Source organism: Globicephala melas, chromosome 12 (assembly GCF_963455315.2).
Source record: "Globicephala melas chromosome 12, mGloMel1.2, whole genome shotgun sequence".
In the NCBI taxonomy this organism is placed as follows: Eukaryota; Metazoa; Chordata; class Mammalia; order Artiodactyla; family Delphinidae; genus Globicephala; species Globicephala melas.
In genome coordinates this window covers 12,425,642-12,447,570 of record NC_083325.1, presented here as the reverse complement: position 1 = coordinate 12,447,570, position 21,929 = coordinate 12,425,642, and the positions used below count along the sequence as shown (strand labels likewise).

Sequence of the window (21,929 nt, the reverse complement as noted above, 5' to 3'; positions counted from 1 at the left end):
CTGGGGGCAATTTCTGGGAAAGATTTTCTACTCTGATAAAAGAGCCATGTAGAAGAAAGTCTTTTTTTTCTTCCTTCCTTCCTGCATGAGACATGTTCTATGAGGATGTAGAGCTTGGAACTGTGCTAACCAACTTGCACTTGGGAAGACACAGCCACACGCTGAGGATGGCAGAATGGAAGGAGAAATAGAGTCAGCATTTCTGATGATATTGTTGCACTAAGAATCTACTTACTGCCAGACTTTAAGACCACAAGAAGCATTATTGCGATTTTATTCTTTTTATATTTGGCCGCGTCGGGTCTTCGTTGCTGTGCACGGGCTTTCTCTAGTTGTGGCGAGTGGGGGCTACTCTTCGTTATGGTGTGCGGGCTTCTCATTGCAGTGGCTTCTCTTGTTGCAGAGCACAGGCTCTAGGCATGAGGGCTTCAGTAGTTGTGGTGCATGGGCTTAGTTGTTCCAGGGCATGTGGGATCTTCCCAGACCAGGGCTCGAACCCATGTCCCCTGCACTGGCAGGTGGATTCTTGACCACTGCACCACCAGGGAAGTCCCATTATTGTGATTTTAAATCATTTACATTTGGTTTGCTATTACTTACAGCCAAACTCAGCCTAACTGAGCACCACAGAATACAGACACAGATACAGAGCGCTGCAGAAAAACAGAGAGAAAAGGAAAAAACCTGTTCTCTTGTTTGTTTAACACTGTTCTTTCTAGTTGCCATTACTTTCCTAGGTTTTCTATACCCCGAGTCTGGCTAGAGTAAGACTAGGTATCAATATTTAAGAAATAGAGAAATACAAAACACTGAGCAAGCAATACCAATTCAAGAAATCGTAAAAAGCGTAATAGCTGCTCAGTCTTCAACAGTGAAATATTGAATCATTCTAGAAATGGCCTCAAGTATTATTCTAACAGGATCAGCTATGCATATCCCCTACTCCCTACTCCCCAGCTGCATAAACAGTGAGAAGGTCACCATGATGAGCTTCAACAATCCTAGCACTGAACTTGTTGGAGTCTATTTCTTTAGTATGGTCTTATACATCAGTCTCCAAATTGATGAGCGTAGAGCCACATCACCTGTAAGTCCAAGGTATGGAAGGAAAAGGGAAAGGATATTTCCCTAACCCTCCCCCGAATTAAATCATCCCTCTGATGCTTACATATACCTACACTTGAACTTTTGGGGGATGATGGAAATAGTTGGGATAACAGTAAGTACTGTGTTGGATGTAAAATATGCTTGTGTATCTATACCTATTCCTTGATTGTGTGGTGGTTTCATGACCATATACATTTGTCAAAATTGTCCTCTTGAGTCTTGGCCAATGTTGGCTTGTCAATATCTCTCATAAAACTTGTTACCCAGAAATTAGTATACTATTCAGGATATGGCCAGCCCAGCACAGCTTAGAGTGGGACCTTGTCCTTCCAATTTTAGACACCATGCTGTTTTTAGAAAGTGACATTAGCTTTTTGAAAGCAAGTGACATTGTTGATTCATATAGGGTTTGTAGGCAACAAAGACCTATAGGTTCTCATCCTAAATTCAAAACTTTACATATATCCCTGTTCAATTTTAATCTTTATTTGGCCCCAGATCTTTCTAGATTGTTCCAGATTCTGATTTTTTTTTTAATACACTGACTCTTCCTCTTAGTTTTGTGACATCTGTAATTTGGTGAGCATGTTTTCATTTTGTATATAGTATATCATAGAGTATAAAAAATAGGTTACAAACATTTTTGCAAGGTGCCTGAACTACAGTGACCAAGGGGAGAGTGGTATGAGCTGAAGCTGTAAAAGTAGGCAAAGGCTAGGCCCTGCAGGAGTTGTAGGACTTTAGCCTCAGAGCAATGGGAAGCCATTCAAGCCACAAGATGGATACTTTGCTAGATGAGTTGAGAATTGTTAAACCTATTTAGCTTTTTTTCCATATTTTGTGTCCTACAAAATGGTTCTTCAAATATCCAAAGAATTTAGAAAAGGGTGCAGAGTCAGCCCATGTTGCTCCAGAGAACAAGGACCAATGAGCAAGAGGCTTATTTGAGCTCTTTTTTTTCTTTAATTTTCATAATAATCAGCAGTTGTCTAAAAACAGGACAGGTGAAGCAGCTCCCTGACCCAAGCAGTATTCCTGCAAAGATGCAATGCACACATGGGATCTGCAGAATACTCTAGCACTGGGTGGTGGACAAGATGACTTCTCAATCTGCAACCCATTCGATCACTAAGATTCTATAAAGACCAAGAGAACTCCTTTCACTTTTCTGAAACTGTACATGAGCCACTTTCTTACTCATTAACCAAAAATGTTCTGCCCAGCTGCTAGATTTAACCATTAGGCAAGGATTCATGGCACTAGACAAAGAGTCCAAGTTTTTCACTTAAACAATTATCAGTTGTCCTATTTTAAACATATTTGTATACTACTAGTGTGTCAAAACATATAAAGCCAGAAACCCCAGCATGGCTCCCTCCTGAATAGCCTGTTTGGAAACAAAGAGGAGAGCTGCCCCAATGGCTTCATGCCCAGCTGAGCACCCAAATGGTGAAGCAAACCTGGCAAAAATGGGCCCACACACAGCTCCACCTCTCTATCCACCACCTCTCTGGCACCTAGGGAAGTGGAACCCTAACACTTAGAGTGCCAAAAGCATTTCCCAAACCTCTTCATGAAACTGTGGACTAGCCAAACTGGGGAAATTTTTGAAAGAAAAGTTTTAGGACAGAAGTAAAAGGAATGAGGTGTGTCTAGGGACTCAGGAGGTCTGGACCTGCCCCCATTGTCCCTTCCTTGGTTAGGCACACACCCAGCTGATAAGGTCTAATCAAAAATATACATCAAAAAGGGGCCATCCCGAAAACAGTATGGTGGTTCCTCAAAAAATTAAAAATAGAGTTACTGCATAATCCAGTAATACCACTTCAAGTTATATACCCAAAGAATTGAAAGCAGAAGCTCAAACAGATAATTGTACACTCATGTTCAAAGCGACATTATTCACCATAGCCAAAAGGTAGAAGTAACCCAAATGTCCGTGACAGATGAATGCATGAACAAAATGTAGTATATACATACAATGGAATATTATTCAGCCTTAGAAAGGAAGGAAATTCTGTCATACGCTACAACATGGATGAACCTTGAGGACTTAATGCTAAGTGAAGTAAGTCAGTCACAAAAAGGCAAATACTGTATGATTCCTCTTAAATGAGGTTCCCAGTGTAGTCAAAATCACAGACAGAAAGTAGAATGGTGGTTGCCAGGGCCTGTGGGGAGAAGGCAACAGGGAGTTAGTGTTTAATGGGTATAGAGTTTCTGTTTAGGAGGATGCGAAAGCTCAGGAGACAGATGATGGTGTTGACCTGAAATAGACTGCCAGATAGTTTCCCAGCAGAGATGGGTTTATTCAGGGTCAGCAGAGAATTGCAATTTGGGATCTGCAACCATGACGAGCCACACTGAAGTCGAGGGAAGGAAAAGGCTTTTACAGAGGGGGAAACGGAAGTTGGGAGAGCTGTAATAAACAAAGAATCCCTGGCTTTTCATTGGCGAGTCCTTGCCAGGAAGCAGGAGTCTTTCTTCTTATGACTGGGCTCCCTGTGGTCGCAGAATATGAGAACTCCCCCTTCTGATCTCCCTACTCTATTTGAGGTACATGTTTGATTTTTTACAGTGGTGATGATTGTACAGCACTGTAAATGAACATAATGACACTGAACTGTACACTTAAAAATGGCTTAAATGGTAAACTTTGTTTTGTATATCTTAGCACACTGAAAAACATAAAAGGAGACACGCTGCAGTACTAAAAACTAAGATCCTTTAGCTTCAGAGACCCATAACAAGTGGAGATGTACACTCATGTGTAGTCGCCAAATTCATCATTTTGGTTTTATCTTATTTTTATGTGAACCTTAGCATCTAAGGGGGCTGGGGAGGCGTTGTCTATGGGGCCCGGGGGCTCCCCCATCGCCCATCCCCGCTGCCTTCAGCGTAAGTGACAGCACAACGGCCCAGAAACCGCATCCTTAAAAGGGGGGCTTCTCCCACTTAACCAGCCGCCCTCAGTGCCAACTGCCCGTTCAACTGTACGTTCTTCCAATCAAAGGGCCACCTGGGTGATTTGACTGGCAGAGCCAACCACAACGCGTCTATTTCCTTTTGTCCCGCCCTCCCCTGCTTCCGACTGGCGGGTTTCAAACCAACGGGAGCCAATGAGAGTGGGCGCACTCCCGACGCGCCGGCCTTGACTGCAGGCGCGGCCTTTTGAAGAAGAACTGTAGCTGGGGAGTCATGGTGCTGCCGGGGCGCTCCGCCGCCGCGGGTGAGTATGACTTCGAGCCGCTGTGTCTTACGGGCGGGGACGAAGGGAGGCCCCCGAGTGAGTTCTTTAGGCGGAAGTGGCCGGTCCGCTCGCCTGCCTGCCTCTGCCTCCCCGTCGGCGTTTCCGGTCCAGGGGGCGCTGACCCGAGCCCAGGCCCTAGGCCCCGGTGAGAAGTCGGGGCCGGGGGTCGGGGAGGGTGTGCGCGGGGCCATGTGCCTCCCAGGCATCTTCCCAGTGACTCCCGCAGCAGCTCTGCAAGAAGCTGTCATTGTCACCTCGTTTGGGTAAAGAACCTGAGACCCCTTGCCCGGGGTGGCACAGTCAGTAGGAAGCTAGGCGCTCCTGCGGCCCATATTTGGCTCCAGGCGGAGCCCGGGTGTGGCCCTCGGGGCAGCGCCGGCCGCCCGAGTAGTGACAGCTGTCAAGGAGGGTCTCACCCCGACGCGGAGCTCATCTCCTCGCAAGCCTGCGCGCCCTGGTGGAAGCTGATGGGTTAAACGTGCGCGGAGGCTGAAGGGCTCCCCGACCTCTTAGATGTGCCTGGAGCCCTTTGCTGACTTTCAGCATACTCCTGCTCAGGTGCCTGCCACCTGCTCCAAAATGCGTATAGTGTTTTGTTGGTTTCGGTAATAATGCATGTTGACTGTTTAGGCACTTTACACAACAGCCTTTCAAGATGGGCATTTCTGCCCCATTTTAAAGGCTCAGCAGCAGCAAGGTTTGGTAACTTGCTAGAAGTCACAGAGCTGGGATTCCAGCCCCGTCTCTCAGTCTCCAACGGTCCTCTTGACACAGCTGTCTCCTAGGGATGCATCAGAGCCAGATATCAAAATACAGGGCATAAATACACTACCACGTGGAAAATAGATAGCTCCTGCTCTGTGATGGCCTAGTTGGGTGGGATGGTGGGGGGGCTGCCCAAGAGGGAGGAGATGTGTGTATGCGAATGGCTGATGCACTTGGCTCTGCGGCAGAAGCTAACACAACATTGTAAGGCAATTATACTCCAAAAACGAAAAACAAAAAAACCCCAAAAAACACAGGGCAACTCAGTTTGAATGAGGTTGAGTTGTTTTGCACCCCTATAGCTTTTTTTTTTTTTTTTTAAACCATTACTGAATTTTAGCCTTTTCCAACCACCCAGTCCCCTCACTGAGTCTCTGCCTCTGGACTCCCATAGTTCTTTCTTTGACCCTATTTTATGGCATTTAGATTTTGCCTTATATTGTAATTATTATTGTGTTTATTTTATCTCCACTACTAGATTGAAACTTCTTGAAGATGGAAATACTGACTTTTCATTCCCTCACAGATGCCTTGCTTAGAAAGTCACCATATGGATAGATGTTTGCCATGAACCCCCTAACCTGGCCTATTTTGTCCTTAGTACCAAAGGAAACCGTGTAAAGGTTTGGGGTCAAAAGTCATCATCCCTGTTAGAAGGGATTAATAAAACAAGGCCCGGGCTTGCCAGCTTAGATGGGCCAGTAACAGAATCTCTTCAAGCAAAGCTTGATGTGTTGGAGCTGAGAACAGTGGCTGTGAGCAAGGGCTTTGGGTTTGGATAAACCTGGTTTCAAATCCTGGCTTAGCCACATGTTATCTGGGTAACTTTGGGCATATCATTTATCCTCTTTAAATTTCGGACTGTAAAATACTTCATAGGATTGTAGTGCAGAAGAAAGGAAGTGTGTGTGACGAGCTTTGAACGTGGCATATAAATGATATTGTTGATGTTAGTGTTAACCTGGAGGCCCATTTGTAGGGCTAGGGACTTCATAGCTTTATGGTCCAAAGCCAGAATCATTACAGAGAGGTGTCATCTTTTAGAATATAAATGAACTGGTTAGAATCTCACGCGTTTGTTTGCTCGCCTGTTTTGCAGAAGAGCGGCAGAGAAAGCTCCAGGAGTACCTAGCAGCCAAGGGAAAACTGAAGTGCCAAAACGCCAAGTGAGTTTGTCTCCCGCGGTTATGCACGTTTGCCCTGGTTGCTAATAGCGACTTAAAGCCTTTTCAAAACATAGCCCTTTTGTTTGCAGTCTACTCAGACTTGCCTTGGGATCCTATGATTATTCAAAAAGGGCATTTCCAGGCAAGCCATGACAAAGATGTTGGCAAAGATTTAAGCATTACTACTGTGACAGTCTCCAAAGGCGGGAGAGGAGGGTCTACAATATCACCTGCAATGCTGCAAGCTTTTCCTGTCCCTGCTGCGTTTCCTGGGAAAGCGATTCTTGTGAAGGCAATGTTTGGCCGAGGAGTTGAGTGACCCTGGTTCTGGTGCTTCTCTCTAAAGCAGGAGAGCCGGTTCAATCCGTCCTCCATTAGCTGCATACCCACATCCTCCAGCCTGACAGTGCTCTTTGGTCTCCCTCTTAGCACTTACTCTTGAGGTGAACAGAATATGACTGCTTCACTTTGATCTTTTGTCAGCATCTTGTCATCTAAATGGTGTTATCTCACTTGCCTTAGCATTGATATGTTTTTCTACCCAACATGTTGCTAAATTTTTATTTGAAAACCAATTTTTACAAAGTTAGCTTTCACCCTTTGTTTTAGTTTCTTTTTACTTTGGGTTTTTACTCGACTCTATTTCCTTGATTAAATAAACCTAATTCATGTAGTCAACATATATTTATTTAATACCTATAATGTATCAGTCACTCTTGCTTCTGAAGGTATGCGCTCCCTGCCTTCCCAGGACTTACATACATCCAAGATGGGAGAAACAAGCATCAAGTCATGATCAAAGTCCCTGTTAGTCTTGTCAGTTTATGATCTGTGAAGACTGAGTCTAAATTCTCTGTTTTTCTCTTTTTTTTGCATTTTATCTCTCACTAGCTAGATTTCATATGTGCCTCAGTATTTTTTATTTATATCACTTTCCCCACCTGAAAATTCACTATGTGAAGATACTTACAAAACAAGCAAGTTTTTTTCTTACTTATAGTTGATTTAATATAAATGAATTTATTTACAAAACAGAAACAGATTCATAGTCATAGAAAACAAGCTTTTTAAAGAAGCATTTAATTATCTTATTTGGCATTGAATCTCTAGTGCCTGGCACATTGCAGTGTTCCCGGAATGATGTTCCACTGAGTAAGACTATGCAGATATGAAGAAAACACATATTTTATTAATACTGTTAGAATGTTATGTTTATGCATAGGACATCTATGAAAGGATCACAGAAAAAAATGGGCAACAGTGGTTGTGGTCGCTGAGGAGTAGAATAATAGGACTGAGGAAGGGATGATAAGGAGACTTTCTATCAGTCATAATTTTTGAATTTTTTTTTACCATATATGGAAATTCTAATGCTTTAAAATTCTAACCGTAAAAATTTTTAATCACTGTACTGTTAATCACTGTACTTCCCAAGCCTTGCTGATTCTTCTGTACCAAGAATTAATCTTATTTCATCTTTTATAGGCCTTATCTAAAAGCCAAGAATAATTGCCCGAATCTACCACCTTCTAAATCTGTAAGTAGAAATTAGTCTTTTAAAAAATATCCGTTTTGGATGATTAGCAATAAAAATAACAACCATGTTAACAACCTAAAGAACATGTTTTTCAAAGGTATTTACATAAATATAAGAACAGTTTGGTTTAGTAAGCAATACTATCATTTTTTGAAAAGTACAACATACTATAGTTCAGTTTATTAGCCAAAAAAAATCTTTAAGTGCACTTTTGTCCTCTTAACGTTTATTGAATACTTACTATGTGTCTGGAACTTTTCTGACTTGCATTAAGTCAGAAAAGTCCTTACAACCTTATGAGGTAGGACTATTAGTAGCCCATTTTACAGATGAGGGAACTGAGTCACAGAAGGGTTAAGTTCCCATGGTCACATAGTTATTAATCTCTTAATAGGTTGATAGGCTGAGAGCCCATGGTCTTAACTACTTTGGTATGCTGCCATGAAGTTAAATAGCTCAGTAGTCATTAAAAGAGAACATCTGTGTTGGATCTTCCAAGGTACTTAACAAACCTGTGCTTCCCAATCAGTTCGGTTCAGCTAGACTGTGGATGGAATGATAAAAAGATCCTAACATACTTAAGGTTTTAAAATGGGAGAAATTATCCTCCTGAAAATGGCACAAATTGTTCATCTGCAATAAAATAATCAATAAAAATCCCAACTTTAATTTTTAAAACCATAGTTTTATCTGAGTTCAAGTGTAATTGAAATAATGTTGCCCAAAGTGTGACACTGGTGCCAGTTTTCATAAGTTTTAATGATTCGTTCATTAAATGTACACAGACACACACACATATACATATATACCTATATGCATAGGCATGTATATATCATATATAGATTATATATGTTATGTGTACACGTGACATTAGACACTGTGGAGGATAGAAAATGCATAGAAAGCAAAAGTGGTGCATGATGATGTGAACAGTTGAGAATTACTGGGCTAGACTTTTTTTTTAATCTTTATTTTTTATTTATTTATGTTTGGCTGTGTTGGGCCTTCATTGCTGCGCAGGCTTTCTCTAGTTGCGGAGAATGGGGGTTACTCTTCGTTGTAGTGCGTGGACTTCTCATTGAGGTAGCTTCTCTTGTTGCAGAGCACGGGCTCTAGGCGCGCAGGCTTCAGTAGTTGTGTCATGTGGGCTCAGTAGTTGTAGCTCATGGGCTCTAGAGCACAGGCTCAGTAGTTGTGGCGCACGGACTTAGTTGCTCTGTGGCATGTGGGATCTTCCCGGACCAGGGAATGAACCCGTGTCCCCTGCATTGGCAGGTGAATTCTTCACCACTGTGCCACCAGGGAAGCCCCTGGATTAGACTTCTGCTTTAGGAAGATTTAACTGGTATAGCATGCAAGGCTTAACTCTGTTGGAAGGGGCCCTCATTAAGAGCTCCCAGAAGGTTCACTCGAAGCCGACAATACTGATTTCAGTAAATCATCTCTTAAATGAGGTGATACCTACTCTTTACGGTAGATATCACAGTAGTGAAGATAAAAATGAAGTGGGGAAGGCAATTATGGAACTTGGGAGAAACTCAACGTACTAGGCAAATAAATCATCATTACAATTGTATAAGGCTTCACAATTTATAAAACATTTTTTATATATAACCATAAGAGTTAACATTTGAGTACTTATTATTATGCAGATACTGGATGAGACACCTTACATACAATATCTCAATTAATATTCAAAACAACGCTATAAGCAGGGTGGTCATATGATTTAATGTCCAGAGACCTTTGAGAGTAAAAGGAAGTGCTATTAATATGTTGGGCCAACAGGCATAAATCAAAACTATCTTGCAAAAGCCAGGACTTTATGGCACCTTCCCTAGATTATAGATATTATTATTCCCATTTTACAGATGAGAGGACTGAGGCTCAAGGAGATTGGCCACATTTATACAGCCAATAAGGACCTGAACAAAGCTTTTCTGGCATACTCTTAGTGTACTGTTACCATGCCTCACTTTTTGAAATTAACAGCCTCACCATAACTGTTTCAGTTTCATTCTGGCCCACAAAGGAACACACAAAAGAAGTTTTTCATTTTCTGTTCCTATCAGGAGTTTTAACGTATTTGAAAAGATTCCTTGGAGCCATCCTCTTGGATTTATTGAGAAACAGTAATGTATAATAGTTAAGAAACTGCCTTGGTCCAAATCCTGACTCCTTTGTTTTCTAGCTCAGGGACCTTGGGCAAGTTATTTAACTTCATCTGTGAGATGGGAATAATAGGAGGTTTCTCATAGAGTTGTTTGAAAGGATTGAGTTAATGCAGATTGAAGTACATTTAGAAGTGTCTGCATATTGGGATATATGTTCCTCTGGAGGTGCATAAAGCATCTCCAGCAGGTACACATTTTAACAGAACCAATTTCCACATCTTCAGCTTCCGTATGTGCTTTTGCCCAAAATTGATTTGTCGTCGAATGTGCTTCAGTTTCTCCTTTCCCACCTCCCTTGACACTCCCTTGTCATCCTTCTTCCACTTTTCAGTTCTTTCTCTGCTTGTTTTGCCCAGGGATGGAAATATGTACCTCCAAAGTACAAAATCAAGGGACAATTTGAAATAATGGTGGTGATGTTCAGAAAGCCTTTTGCAGTTCAAGCAGCTTCCAGTTCTTTGCATTCAACATTGTCATGTGGAAGAACATTAAAAATAATTTTTTGCTGAGAGATCACTGCATGACTTTCAGCATATGCCTCTGGATGAGTTCAAAGAATTGACTGTAATTGCTGTAACAAAACATCTTCTATTCCCATCTACTTGATAATGTGCACAAATTTTCTGTGTTTTTATTTAAAAAGCCAAAGGAATAAAACTGATGAAGACCTCTGTCTCATTCTAGCAATAAGTAATATAATGTCTTCCAGCGAATACATGAACTAATTGTGGGGGGAAACCTCCAGCCAACTCACTAAGAGATATTTCCATTTCTTTATGAAAAAGTATTTTACTCTTTATACTTAATAATTATTGATCAAAATTGGTAACATTTATCTTCTTTTGCTGAATTGTTTATAGTTATGGTAAATACAGGTTAAGGTAAACTTATAGACATATATTTGTTGAGAAGTATGATAGGGTAATGGATTATAAACTTCCAAGCACAAATATCTAGTATAAAAATTTTGTGGTGAACTGGAATGAGAACAGACCAGGAGAAAAAAGAAAGGAATTATCTTTTCAGTTGTTAAAGAAGAGTGTGTTTCTATAGTTTTTAAATAGATTATAGTGGGTATCAAATTTCATTTCATCTTGAAATGTCAATATTGACAGTGTGCCTGAAATTACATATTTGCAGCTATTTAAACTAATGATGAAAAAATGTTAGCTATTAACTTTTAAAAGTATAGGAAGGCACAGAGTTTGTCAAAATTATTTTGGGAGTATATGAACAAAAATGCTTGAAAACCACCAATCAGATGAGCTTTACAATCCGTCCCAGCCCTATTACAGCCCTCATGTCTTCGTATCATAATTTTCTGTTAGCACTCCTCAGGGGCATGTGTCATCTTGTCATCTTTGTATCCCCTTGCAGTCTAGCACAGTGCCTAGTACAGATGCAGTAAATCTCTCCTGATTTAAACCCTTGTCATATCCTTTGTGAATTTTCTCCCTTCTCTGGCTTCATGTGTACAGAATGAAGTGACCAAATTCAGTTTGTGTCACTTGTTCCTTCTTGTACATTCTGTCTTTGTTTTTTTTTTTAATCAGATCTGACGTGAGTTGTCTGAGGCCAGGAGTCAGAGACTGAAGTTCTATCCCCAACCCTGCCTCTTAACACCCTGCCTGACCTTGGGCAGCTCACGTTCCCTCTCAGATGAAGGGGCTCAATTTAATGATCTCCAAAATCCCTTCCAGCTCGAATGGTGTGTATTTGCCTATTGATTGCAGGCTATTCTGCTAGCCTAATGACTCTTCTAAGCCTAGTTTTTCTCTCAATGAAGTACTTGAAACTAACTGCATGACCAGTTCTACCACTTACAGTAAGTTAGCAAGGCCAGGCTGATCTAAAATAAAGATATAAAAACTGTACAAGAGAGAAAATATTTGCAAATCTTATATATGATAAAGATCTAGGACCCAGGATAAATAAAGCACTCTTACAACTCAACAATAAAAAGACAGCCCAATTTCTAAATGGACAAAGGATCTGAATAGAAATTTCTCCAAAGAAAGTATACAAATGGGAAATAAGGACATGAAAAGATGCTCAACATTAGGGAAATGCAAATAAAAATCACAGTGAGATACCACTTCACACCCACTAGGATGGTTATAATCAAAAAGACAGATAATATGTGTTGGGGAGGATGTGGAGAAATTAGAACCCCTATGCATTACTGGTGGGAATGTAAAATGGTGCAGTACCTTTGGAAAATAGTTTGACAGTTCCTCAGAAGTTAATCATAGAGCTACCATATGACCCGGCAATTCCACTCCTAGATATGTACCCAAGAGAGTTGAAAACAGAGATATACACACACACACAAACACACAAAACTTATAGCAAATATTCATAGCAACATTATTCATAATAGCCAGAAGGTGGAAATGACCCAGATGTCCATCAATTGAATAGATAACCAAAATGTGATATAGCCATAAAATGGAATATTTATTCAGCCATAAAAAGACGTGACGTGCCTGTGTGGGGGCAAGGAATATATGGGAAGTCTCTGTACTTCCACTCAATTTTGCTTTGAACTAAAACTGCTCTAAAAATGAAGTGGGGTTTTTTGGGTTTTTTTGTTTTTTGGGTTTTTTTTGTTTGTTTTTTTTTTAGGTACGCAGGCCTCTCACTGTTGTGGCCTCTCCCGTTGCAGAGCACAGGCTCCGGACGCGCAGGCTCAGCGGCCATGGCTCATGGGCCCAGCCGCTCCACAGCACGTGGGATCCTCCCAGACCGGGGCACGAACCCGTGTCCCCTGCATCGGCAGGCGGACTCTCAACCACTGCGCCACCAGGGAAGCCCTAAAGTTTATTATTTAAAAAATAGAGTAATGAAGTGCTGATACATGCCACAACACGGGTGAATCTCAAAAACATTATGCTAAGTGGAAGAAGCCAGATTCGAAAGGCCACATATTATATGATTCCATTTATATGAAATGTCCAGAATAGGCAAATTTATAGAGACAGAAAATAGATTACTGGTTGTCCAGATCCGTGGGGAGGAGGAAATGGGGAGTGACTTCTAACAAATGTGGGATTTCTTTCTGCAGTGATGAAAATGTTCTGGAATTAGTGGCGATGGTTGTACAGTCTTTTGAATATACTAAAACCCACTGAATTGTATGCTTTAAAATGGTGACTGGGGTACAAGTTATATGTCGATATTTTTTTAATATACAAAAAAGAACGAGTAAGGAATTGGAAAGTTTATACCAACATCTCTGCCTCTTCAGTAAGCAGTAATGAGCAATAATGGGGAGAGCCGAGGTTGATGTAAATGTTGGGGCTCAAGGAGTAACCCAGCTGTGGCCGCGTGAGCACACCGTCTGTCTCTCTGCCTCCCGCCCCCAGCGCTCCCCTAGAGTACCCATGAGCAACAGTGCACATGCCCCGGCCATCCTAGGGTGGCCATCTCTTCGCCCTTAAGGACAAGTGGTTCTAGTTACAGACGTCCTTTACACATTCACAAAGCTTACATAGTAATTATTCATCATATTATCAAACCAAAAATAGAGGACAGTAACTCTAGCACTGCCATATCTTTCCCTGGATAGTCTACAAATCTCTGCCAAATTCTCCTTTCTGAGTAACTGCGTTCAATGCAGACACTCCAGAATCCACAGTGGCCTGTCCCTGTTATTTACCATATTAATTCTAAACACCCCTCCCTAGTTTTAAAAGTTCTCTGCAACCTAGTCCTACCTTTCTTATCCAAAATTAAATCACATGACTGAAATATTTACTTGTTAATAATGTACAATCTAACCTTAAAACCCTTTCCTGACTTCACAAATATGACTGACTTTCTGCTGAGATGTTAGGTACTTATTCAGAACTGTTCCAGAGTATCTCAGGACTCCCAGCATATCCATACCACTGATCTCCAGGATGAGACAAAGTTTCTTGAGTGACACTCTGACCTTTACAAAGGCAGTGTTGTTTTAAGAAAATTAGTGTAGCAATACAAAGTACTAGGAGGAACTTGGGAGGTACCCTAACATAAGTCTATTATGTATGTATCTTTCCAGAGTCCCTAGAATGACACTTCACTTGGATATAATGGGCATTCAGCAAGTACTTGTTTGATGGAGCCAAATTTATTTTTGTAAACAGCAATTTTTATGTGTTCACTGCATCTCTGCTGAATTCTATCAAGCCAAAAGATTCTAATGTATTTCTAATAGGAACTCCAATTATAAAAATCATCTATTAGTGAGTCTTTTATTTTCTCAGGATTCAAGTCTCTTAAATGAAATTATAAACAAAATAACTAGTTTTTTTATTTTAAAAACAGTGGACTGTTGTTATGAGTTTACTTTTTTCATATCTTTCTCTGTCTTTTTAGACTATTAGACCTAAAAAAGATGTTACCAACCATGTTGCTTTGCCTGTCAAAGCTACAAGACCCATCAGCATTAAACATCAGTCCAGACCTGCCAGTATCACAGGGTCCCAGAGGCCAAAGTTGGAGCCACCAAAACTTCTGGGCAGAAAAAGGCTCACTTCCGAATGTATTTCTTCTAACCCAAACCGTAAGCCTTCCGGAAGTAGTCAACACCACCATGAATTTGGATCATCCGCTACTGGAGAACTGTCAAGAAAAACCATGGGGTCACTTAGTATACAGGAATTGAAAACTAAAAAGCAGCAGGTAACACAACAAGGACCTGCTAAATGTACAGACTCTGTGGACACCCGTGTCGGAGATGAATCCTTGGGCAGCTGCCTAAAAGAGATGAACAGGGAGAGCTCGCCCCAGATCTCACCAGACTCTGGGGGGAAGCCAAATCCCGAATTAGGCACCGTCAGTAAGCCAAACACTAATCAAACCAAGAGCAGTGTGGCTCCTACTAAAGAAGTCTTGGGCAAAAGGTCAGTGCACGGTGCTGTGCTGAAAGACAGAGTCAATAAACAATTCCTCGAAGACACACAGATCAGGATTCCACCAGAGAAGGCTCAGCAACTCTCTAGAGGAACAGATCTTGCAAGACCAGGGGGAAAACCCCCAAAAACAGTTTCCTCTCACTTTGTCCAGACACTTAACAGGACTCGAGCATCAAAGAAAACAGTGGTTAAGGACATAAAGAATATAAAGGTTAATAGGGGTAAGTATGAAAGACCAAATGAAACTAAGTTACAGTCATGCACTGTTACTGAACAGAAAGTAAAACATAGCAAACCCAGCACATACCCCAGAGTGCTTCAAAGAGGATGTAACAACAGACATCCAAACACAAAGCAAGATCATAAACCCACGCAAGCTTGTTGTAGACGTCGGACATCATATGTACTGCAAAAATCAAAAGCCATAAGCCAAAGGCCTAATTTGACAGTTGGCAGCTTTAACTCAGTCATTCCAAGCACCCCTAGCATAAGAGCAAATGGAGCCAAAGGGAATAAATGCAACAACAGCTGTCAACAAAAAGCACAGACTTTGGACTCCAAGTTGAAAAGGGCTCTTCCCCAGAACTGTTTTCTAAACAAGACAGCTCCCAGAACTCAAGCTGGTGGCACAACCGTAAATGGAAGAGGACTCCCAAATGGGACCCAAACTAATCCAAATAAGAAGACCACAGCAGAGGATCGAAGGTACTTTATTTTAATTCCAAAATTTTGCAAAGTAAGATGACTAGGCAAATTGACCATCAGGAGTGCTAAAGTCAGGAGATGGGTCATAAATAATGGCTCCTGAGTAATTTTTAGCTGTAACTCTGAAAAAAAGACAAAGCAAATATGAAGACTTGATAGAGCTGGGTGGTACATACATGTGTTCAAATTGTTCTCTGTAATTTTCTGTATGCTTGAAATAATTTATTTTTTAAAAAAGAAATTGAAACAGAACAGTTGGATAAGAAGTAGAGGTTGCAGAGGTAGACCATTCATGCAAGAAGTGTCCTGCAGGGACTGAACAGCAACAGAAGAGGCAGGGTAGGAGGAGCCAGAGTAGTGAACTTACACTGCTAGGAAGTGCAGACATGGTAGCCCCTTGTCAAGCCAACTAATGTGAAATCCAAAAAGTTATCAGAGAAGAAGGAGCAGGAAACTTCTATGAGTCTGAGCAGGCCAAGTTTTGGAAAGTACGCTAAGGCAGAGAGAAGTAATCAGTTCACATACAGAGTTCAGATGTTAGAAGTCAGAATCTCAGGCTGCTGGGAGTTAACATTAACATGTGTGATGCTTGAAACTGAGCCAAAGGATTTCATACACTTTCTGAACAGGACCAGACATATTCTGATGATGTGGTGAACCTCCCAGGAGAAGCACCTCTGTACACTGGATTGGAGTAGAAAATAAGGAGATTCCTGGCAAGGGCAAAAGGAACATGTAAAATTAGATGGTAGCTAAAAGGTATAGCAGAGTGAAGTGAGGGCAGGATTTATTCTCTGAATACAGCCCTGAACACCACTGACAAGCTCTCTGCCCTCCTGAAGAGACAGAAAATAACTTAATTCAGGGTGATGCGATTGAGAGAGGGAGGCTGGGATGACTTTAGATAGAAAGGTCAGGGGAGGTACTTTGAACAGTGACATCTGGACTGGGAAAAGGACAGTGACAGAGGGCTTCCCTGGTGGCGCAGTGGTTGAGAGTCCGCCTGCCGATGCAGGGGACACGGGTTCATGCCCCAGACCGGGAAGATCCCACATGCCACAGAGCGGCTGGGCCTGTGAGCCATGGCCGCTGAGCCTGCACGTCCGGAGCCTGTGCTCTGCAGTGGGAGAGGCCACAACAGTGAGAGGCCCGCGTACCACAAAAAAAAAGGACAGTGACAGGAAGAAGGATGAGTCTTCTGAGCAAAAAGAAAACTGAATGCAAAGGCCTTGAGCTGGTGAATGAGGAGGTCAGGGTCCCTACCCTGGAGCTTTGCAGTGTAGACCAGATAACAGACGATGGATCCTAAGACAGATTACAGTTGGGCCAAGTTTGATGACAAAAAATAGGAGGAGTCTGTGGAGAAGGATAGATCACTCTCTCATTCCTCGAGTGTTCCTTTAGCACCTACACTGGGAGATACAGTGATCAGCACACAGTCATAGTCTACTATTATGGAACATTTTTTCTGGTGTATATATGGAAAGTACTAGAATAATAAAGCCAGGTCCTAGGAATATGTTAGCTTTAGAAAAAGCAAGTTCCCTCTTCATTTATGATTAGAAGCAAGGCTAAGGAGATAAGAATGCCGGGAACATAGGGGAAGCACATGCCAGATGACTCAGCTTCTATCATGAAGCCGGTGAAGGTAAAGGGGAAGCAGTTAGGGCTAATATAAGCACTGTGTGGACTGTGCTGAGAAATCAAGGGAGAAACAAGAGAGTTAATAGTTACTGATTTTCTCGGGGGCTTCCCTGGTGGCGCAATGGTTAAGAATCTGCCTGCCAGTGCAGGGGACACAGGTTCAAGTCCTGGTCTGGGAAGATCCCACATGCCACGGAGCCGCTAAGCCCGTGCGCCACAACTACCGAGCCCGCACTCTAGAGCCCACGAGCCACAACTACTGAGCCCACGTGCCATGACTACTGAAGCCCGCACGCCTAGAGCCCCTGCTCTGCAACAAGAGAAGCCACCGCAGTGAGAAGCATGCACACCGCAACGAAGAGTAGCCCGCTCGATGCAACTAGAGAAAGCCTGTGTGCAGCAGCGAAGACTCAATGCAGCCAAAAATAAATAAATTTTTTTTTTGATAGTTACTGGTTTTCTGGAAAAAGCAAAGCTATAAGGACAGCAAAGCGATCAGTGACTGCTAGGAGCTGGCATGGGTGGCAAGGTTGACCACCGAGGAACACAGGGGCATTTTTGAGGGTGTTATATCTTGATTGTAGTCACAGTCACATGATTTCATGCATTTGTCAAAACTCACAGAACTGTGTACCAAAAAAGGTGAATTTTACTGTAATTAAACACGTGTTCTAAACACTATGCTAGGCACTGGGACATCCAAGGTTTCTGTCTTCATAGACCTTGGATTCTAGTGGAAAAGATAGAAAATCAACATGTTGATTAAGACAGCATAATTACAGAAAATTACCTCTTCAAGGAGTTATCATTTGAGCAGAGGACTGAAGACAGACAATATAAGACCCTGAGGGAGGAATGAGCTTGGGTTAAGTAACGGAAAAAATGCCAGAGCTCCTGGAAGGCAGTGAGTGAGGGGGAGAGTGGTGTAACATGAGGTTGTAGGCAGGAACCAACCTGCACTGCACCTCCGGCCACAGAGAACATTTTGAATTTTATTCCAAGAGCCGTGGAAAGTACCTGGCCATGACTGGTTTACTTTATAAAGATCACTAGCTGCTGTGCACAGGATGAATTTGAGAAGGGTTAGAGTGGAAGGAAGGAGATGAGTTAGGAGGCTGCTGCAGCATTTCAGGCAGAAGGTGACAGTGATCTGGACAAGAATGGTGGTAGTGGAGATAGAATCAATACTGATTATATGATGATGTATTGGACGTGGGGAAAAGAAAGGACTACTCAAGACAACTCCTCGTTTTAGGCCCTAGCAACTGGGTAGATTGGGCCACTGTTTACCAATGTAGGGAAGGCTGTTTGGGAAAAGATTTGGAGATGAAAATCGAGAGCTTCGTTTTGAACAATATTAAATTTTAAATGCCTGCCAGACATCAAATAAAAGTTATCAGTTAGGCACTGGAGTTTACAAAGTTTGGGACCCTAGAGAGTGATCTGGGCTGAAATGTACGTTTGTGAGTCATAAACATGTAGTTGTAATTTAAAGAAACTGAAGAGCCTACATTCAGATGCTTGGGCCTACATGTCTTGGTGACTCCTTCAACAGTAGTCTATGGACTGCCTAGGAGCAGGAGTGGAGAGTGAACAGTGTGGGGAGAGCGAGGATTAGGACGTGGCACCATCAGAGACTAGCTACTTAAGAAAAGAGCCCTGAAATTATTGATTTCATTGGGGAAGAGGGGGTCATGTGTGGTAGGAGAGGGCTAAGGAACTGGGCAAAGTGGGTCACTCTGAGTGGCCACGACCCTGCTGAGGGCAGAATACAGGTTTGGTGAGTCTGGTTGAGTGGCAGATACAAAGCTCGTGATAAGAGAAATGGAGTGCTGAGTTAATGATCTCAGAGATGGAGGGATGTCTTAGGACAGCAATTTGTCAGGAGTAGCATACAGGTAAAAATTTTCAGAGAAAAATATTGGAAAATAAACAGGAAATTAAGGAGTTTGAAGATTGAGATGCTAACCACCTGTTGTAATCCAACTAATCCGTCTGGCATCTGCCTTCTGAAGGGTGGGGGCAACCAGTGCTTCCAATACCAATTGGTAAATTATTTTTAAAACATTCTCCTGACTTTCTAGTTGAAGGTGTTCAGTGATAATCTATGCATGTCATACTTTAGAAGCTTAACCGTGTACCAAAAAAGACCCCTAAAACCATCCCCCTTTTTAATTGTATAACAGGAAACAGTTGGAAGAATGGCAGAAATCTAAGGGGAGGATCTATAAACGGCCTCCTATGGAACTTAAAACAAAAAGAAAAATAATAGAGGAAATGAATATTTCATTCTGGAAGAGTATGGAAAAAGAAGAGGAAGAAAAGAAAGCACAACTTGAACTATCCAGTAAAATTAACAACACTCTGACAGAATGTCTGCAGCTCATTGAAGGGGTGAGTGAGAACAGTAAGCTCCCAAAGCTTTGCTGAATCTTAGAGTTTTTTAAACATTTTTGTTAAATATAGTGTAGGGGAGATAACCTCTGTCTAAGCAGAAATTTAGCTCCTCCTTTTAATAGAGAGGAAGGATAGTAATAATAAAAAACCTGTACTTAAATAATGACTCTTGTATGCCAGGTACTGTTCTAAGCACTTTACTTATATTATTTCATACAATTACATAATGACTATTACGATATTCACTTTACAAATGAAGCGGAGGCACAGAGAAGTTGGGAAATTAACCCAACTAGCCTGGCTCCAGAGGGATTCAAAAGGAACTCTGCCTTCTTCAGGTATTGAGGTCCAAAGAGTAAACATTTGACATTTAGATATGAAGCTAAAGTCAAAAGGCAAGGCTGCATGTAGAATTAGATTATCCTAACGTCTCTAGGTAGCTATGAATGGCATCTAAATTGTATCTTGGATTTTGCAGATAAGGATAAAGTAAATGGTAAGCAAAGGGTATGATCCTTAGGATATTCCTTGAAGGAAAAATATATTAATAAAAAATAACTGGATAGACTTCTATACCAAGGTCCTTGCCTGAAGCAAACTCAGTTCTGTCGTTTGACTGGTAGTATTGTATATCAGCAAAAAAAAGGAAACCTTCAAATTAGGTCTACTCTGGGTAGTTTTTTCATTAGATTCAGTTAAACATTGACTACTCTTTTGTGGAATTAAACTTCAGTTCTTTGTTTGTTCTTTCTCTTGTTTTCATTGCATTAAAAAAATACCTGAATACATTTTTATTATTAAAAGCATTTCAGATAATACAGGTAAATTACTCCCAGCACTTGCGCAGGTGCACGCACACACACAAGGTACGCACCCCAGGCTTCTCCCTGGAGGTGACCACTACTGCCCATTATCCTTCCAGACAGTTTTTATGCATTTGCTTAACAGTATGGGTATGTAGAGAAATGAAGTATATGGTTTTGTGAGTTGCAGTTATTTCAGATTTTTATGTGTGTTCTTTGGTTGTCTTTTCTTGTGTTTTCCTAGTATCAGTATTATGCTGGCTTTGTCAAATGAGTTGGGTATTTTCCTTTTTTCCTGCACCCTGAAAATACTTTATTTGCAATTGAGATTCATTAGAATTATTTTGTTCTTTGAAGGTTTGGTAAGAACTTACCTCTAAAATCATCTGGACTTTGGGGGATAATTTTCTGTTTTTTCAATTTTTTCCATGGTCATTGGTCTATTTAGGTTTTGTATTTCTTGAACCAGTTGTAGTAATTCTGTGCCTTTTATTTAAATCAGACTTGCTAAAGATTTCTCTATTCATCTTTTTAAAAGGCCATCTTTTGGGTTTTATTTTTTTCTCTTGCATCAGTGTCTGCATCTATTTTTATGTTTATTTTTCTTTTCTAGCTTTTTTAGTTGAAAGCTTAGAGCATTTATGTCAGTCTTTCTTATTTTATTAAAAATATTTTTTAGTGCTGTCAATTTGCCTCTGAATTTAGCTTTGGTCATATCCTTCATGTTTGACTAGGTAATGTTTTGTATCAGAGTCAAGTCAAAAACAGAAACACAAGGTATCTCAATAGAAAGAATGGAATATGAAGGTTGGTTTCACAGTGTCTCAGGTGAGTGTCCTTGAAGCAGACCCTTCAAGGAAGAAAGGGGAACAAAGAGAGGTTGGGGATATCAGAACCTAGCAGCTAGGAGAGACAAACCCTGGTGGAAGTGGGACTCCAGCTCTAAGGAGGGCATACTACTAGCAATGCTGGTGCCACCGGAGCTGGAGGAGGGGCCCTGCAGGGCTGGGATTCAGACCTTGAGAAAACGATGCTAGCTAGCCGGTTGGTGCTTTTGCCTCTGAAGGAGCACAGTGAGGCAGAGTCTGTGAATGCCAGTGTAAAAAGGTAGAGGCTGGAACCAACTGCTGCTGCCACAGTGAAGGACCATTGCTGGGGTGATGAAAGCAAATGGGAAAGAGGCAGTCCCCTCTCTTCTCCAGCCCTGCAACCTCCCTCTAGTGCCCCATACTGGCCGAGCCCATCAGAGAACTGCTGTCAAAGCAGAAAGTGATTTATAGAATTCCAGCACATTTACAGAATTCTGCACAACAAAGCAGAGGATAAAAGGTGGGTTTAGAGCTAAGAGATCATAGCCTAATAACTGACATGTTCTCATTTTCGTTTCTAGTTTGAGATTTCCATTTTGAGTTCTTTAATCCAAAAGTTATCTTAGAAGAGTATCTTTTAACTCCCAGATATGTAGTTGGTTTTGTTGGTGTTG

The 21,929-nt window shown here is 41.5% G+C and overlaps 1 protein-coding gene across 1 annotated transcript in view; it reads left to right on the top strand.

The window, feature by feature from the left end:
* The first annotated feature begins 4,295 nt into the window (after positions 1-4,295).
* CKAP2L (cytoskeleton associated protein 2 like) overlaps positions 4,296-21,929 on the top strand; it is a 30,402-nt gene continuing 12,768 nt past the window's right edge. Inside the window, exons 1-5 of the mRNA XM_030837379.2 lie at positions 4,296-4,336; positions 6,222-6,288; positions 7,774-7,825; positions 14,359-15,602; positions 19,433-19,640. Coding sequence (XP_030693239.2) covers positions 4,306-4,336; positions 6,222-6,288; positions 7,774-7,825; positions 14,359-15,602; positions 19,433-19,640 — 1,602 coding nt within the window. The 5' untranslated portion in view covers positions 4,296-4,305. The remainder of the gene's footprint in view (positions 4,337-6,221; positions 6,289-7,773; positions 7,826-14,358; positions 15,603-19,432; positions 19,641-21,929) is intronic.